The sequence below is a fragment of the Chiloscyllium plagiosum genome, chromosome 1 (genome assembly GCF_004010195.1).
Source record: "Chiloscyllium plagiosum isolate BGI_BamShark_2017 chromosome 1, ASM401019v2, whole genome shotgun sequence".
Taxonomy (NCBI): Eukaryota; Metazoa; Chordata; class Chondrichthyes; order Orectolobiformes; family Hemiscylliidae; genus Chiloscyllium; species Chiloscyllium plagiosum.
The window spans coordinates 155585229-155587285 of record NC_057710.1 but is presented as its reverse complement, the minus strand read 5'-3'; the positions used below and the strand labels follow the sequence as shown (position 1 = coordinate 155587285).

General features: G+C 49.0%; 1 protein-coding gene across 2 annotated transcripts in view; it reads right to left on the bottom strand.

Annotated features, from left to right (window-relative positions):
* mnd1 (meiotic nuclear divisions 1 homolog (S. cerevisiae)) overlaps window positions 1-289 on the bottom strand; it is a 48346-nt gene extending 48057 nt beyond the window's left edge. The window contains exon 1 of one of the 2 annotated variants that reach the window (XM_043700108.1): window positions 209-289. In XM_043700108.1, the coding sequence (XP_043556043.1) occupies window positions 209-211 (3 nt within the window). In that variant the 5' untranslated portion in view covers window positions 212-289. Of the gene's footprint in view, window positions 1-157; window positions 177-208 lie in introns of those variants that run through there. The other variant, XM_043700101.1, reaches the window with a different exon arrangement.
* Between the last annotated feature and the right edge of the window lie 1768 nt (window positions 290-2057).

The following is a 2057-nucleotide window of genomic DNA, read 5'->3' as shown; positions in this document are numbered from 1 at the left end:
TCTCTCCACGCTTCAGGCTCTCTGCCTTTATTCCTGATGAAGGGCTTTTGCCCGAAACGTCGATCTCAAGCTCCTCGGACGCTGCCTGAATTGCTGTGCTCTTCCAGACCACTGATCCAGAATCTGGTTTCCAGCATCTGCAGTCATTGTTTTTTACCTCGTACTTTCTCTCTCAGTTGGTTTGCGGGGCACTATCACACTCACTCACCATGTTATCCAAAGGCCCGGCCTCGCCGCTGTCTCCAAGGCGACCAACCGCCAAACTCGAGCTTGGCGCCTCACTGCGACCCAGAATGCAGCGCTGAGGCACGGGAGCACTGCGCAAGCGCAGCCCGTTGCTTAGCGACAGGGCCCGGCTTGGCCGGCAGCGCGGAGGCACGGGAGCACTGCGCACGCGCAATCCGTTGCTCAGCGACAGGGCCCGGCTTGGCCTGCAGCGCGGAGGCACGGGAGCACTGCGCACGCGCAGTCCGTTGCTCAGCGACAGGGCCCGGCTTGGCCTGCAGCGCGGAGGCACGGGAGCACTGCGCACGCGCAGTCCGTTGCTCAGCGACAGGCCCCGGCTTGGCCTGCAGCGGGCGGTGGGTACTTCGACGGCTGAGGCTCGACAACGCGTACTGTCCTTTTAACACTGTTTTTCCATCCCTCATGCGATGTGAGCGTTACTGACAAGGATAACATTTATTGCCCACCCCTCATTTTTGGCGGTGAGTTGTTGTCTCGGTGTCACTGCTGCCCGTGTGAGTGTGGGGTCTCTCCCTCTCCCAGAGCTTGTTCAGGGGCCAGGGTTTTGTCCCCTGTCACCATCAGGTTTCTTTCACAGTCAGGATGGTGTGGCTAACTTGGAGCAGAACCCCGCAGCGGCTTAGCTCTTCGAGGTGATGGGTGTCAGAGGGAAGTACTTGGAAATGAGCATGCTGATCGGATGGAGTTCCGTTTATAAGTTTAAAAAACAGATTAGGAAAAACACTAAAACTTAGAAATGAATGTCCAGTTCTCGTTTTGGAACACTGCTCTAATGTATACAAGACAAGTTGGACCTGTAGCTGTCATTTGTAAGTTTTACCAGTCTTTTCAGTTGAGTCTGCCTTGGCACCTCCTGGAGGGCACACATTTGCAGCCAGCTTGCATCAGTGATGGACGCACTGAATGTTTAAGCTGCCAATCAAGTGTACTGCTTTGGCCTGGAAGGTCTAATTCATAAGACTAATCAGACACTAAAGAGGCAACTTGTTCATGGAGTTCATATTGTCGAAAGAGGCCCTTCAGCCTCATGGTGATGTATATATCAATTCACAAACACTAAACCACAATAATCCCATTTATCTGCACTCGGTCCACATGTATAGGGTATGTGGAGGTTATGGACCTTAATAAAACAAGGGGAATTCTGTGGTATTGTAGTTATTGATAAAGTGTGTGAAATTTTGGATGGTTTAAATATGGTTAAAAAAATAAAATTTTAAGAGGGTTTGTACCAATGAAAGTAATAAATTGTAACAGATATATTCCTGAATACTAAGAGAAGCAATGGAGGAAATAGCAGAGGTTCTGATCACTATTTTCTAATCCTCTTTGGCTACTGATGTAGTATCATAGAAAGGACAAGCCAGGGAACTATAGAGCAGTGAACCTGATGTCAGTGATGGGCAAGTTGTTGGAGGGAATCCTGAGGGACAGGATATACATGTATTTGGAAAGGCAAGGATTGATTAGGGATAGATTAGAGTGGTGCTGGAAAAGCAGATGCTGCCTGACCTGCTGTGCTTTTCCAGCACCACTCTAATCTAGACTCTGATCTCCAGCACCTACAGTCCTCATTTTTGCCAAACTGATTAGGGATAGTCAACATGGCTTTATGCATGGGAAACAATGTCTCACAAACTTGATTGAGTTTTTTGAAGAAGTAACAGAGAGGATTGATGAGGGCAGAGTGGTAGATGTGATCTATATGGACTTCAGTAAGGTGTTTGACAATGTTCCTAATGGGAGACTGGTTAGCAAGGTTAGATCTCACGGAATACAGGGAGAACTAGCCATTTGGATACAGAACTGGC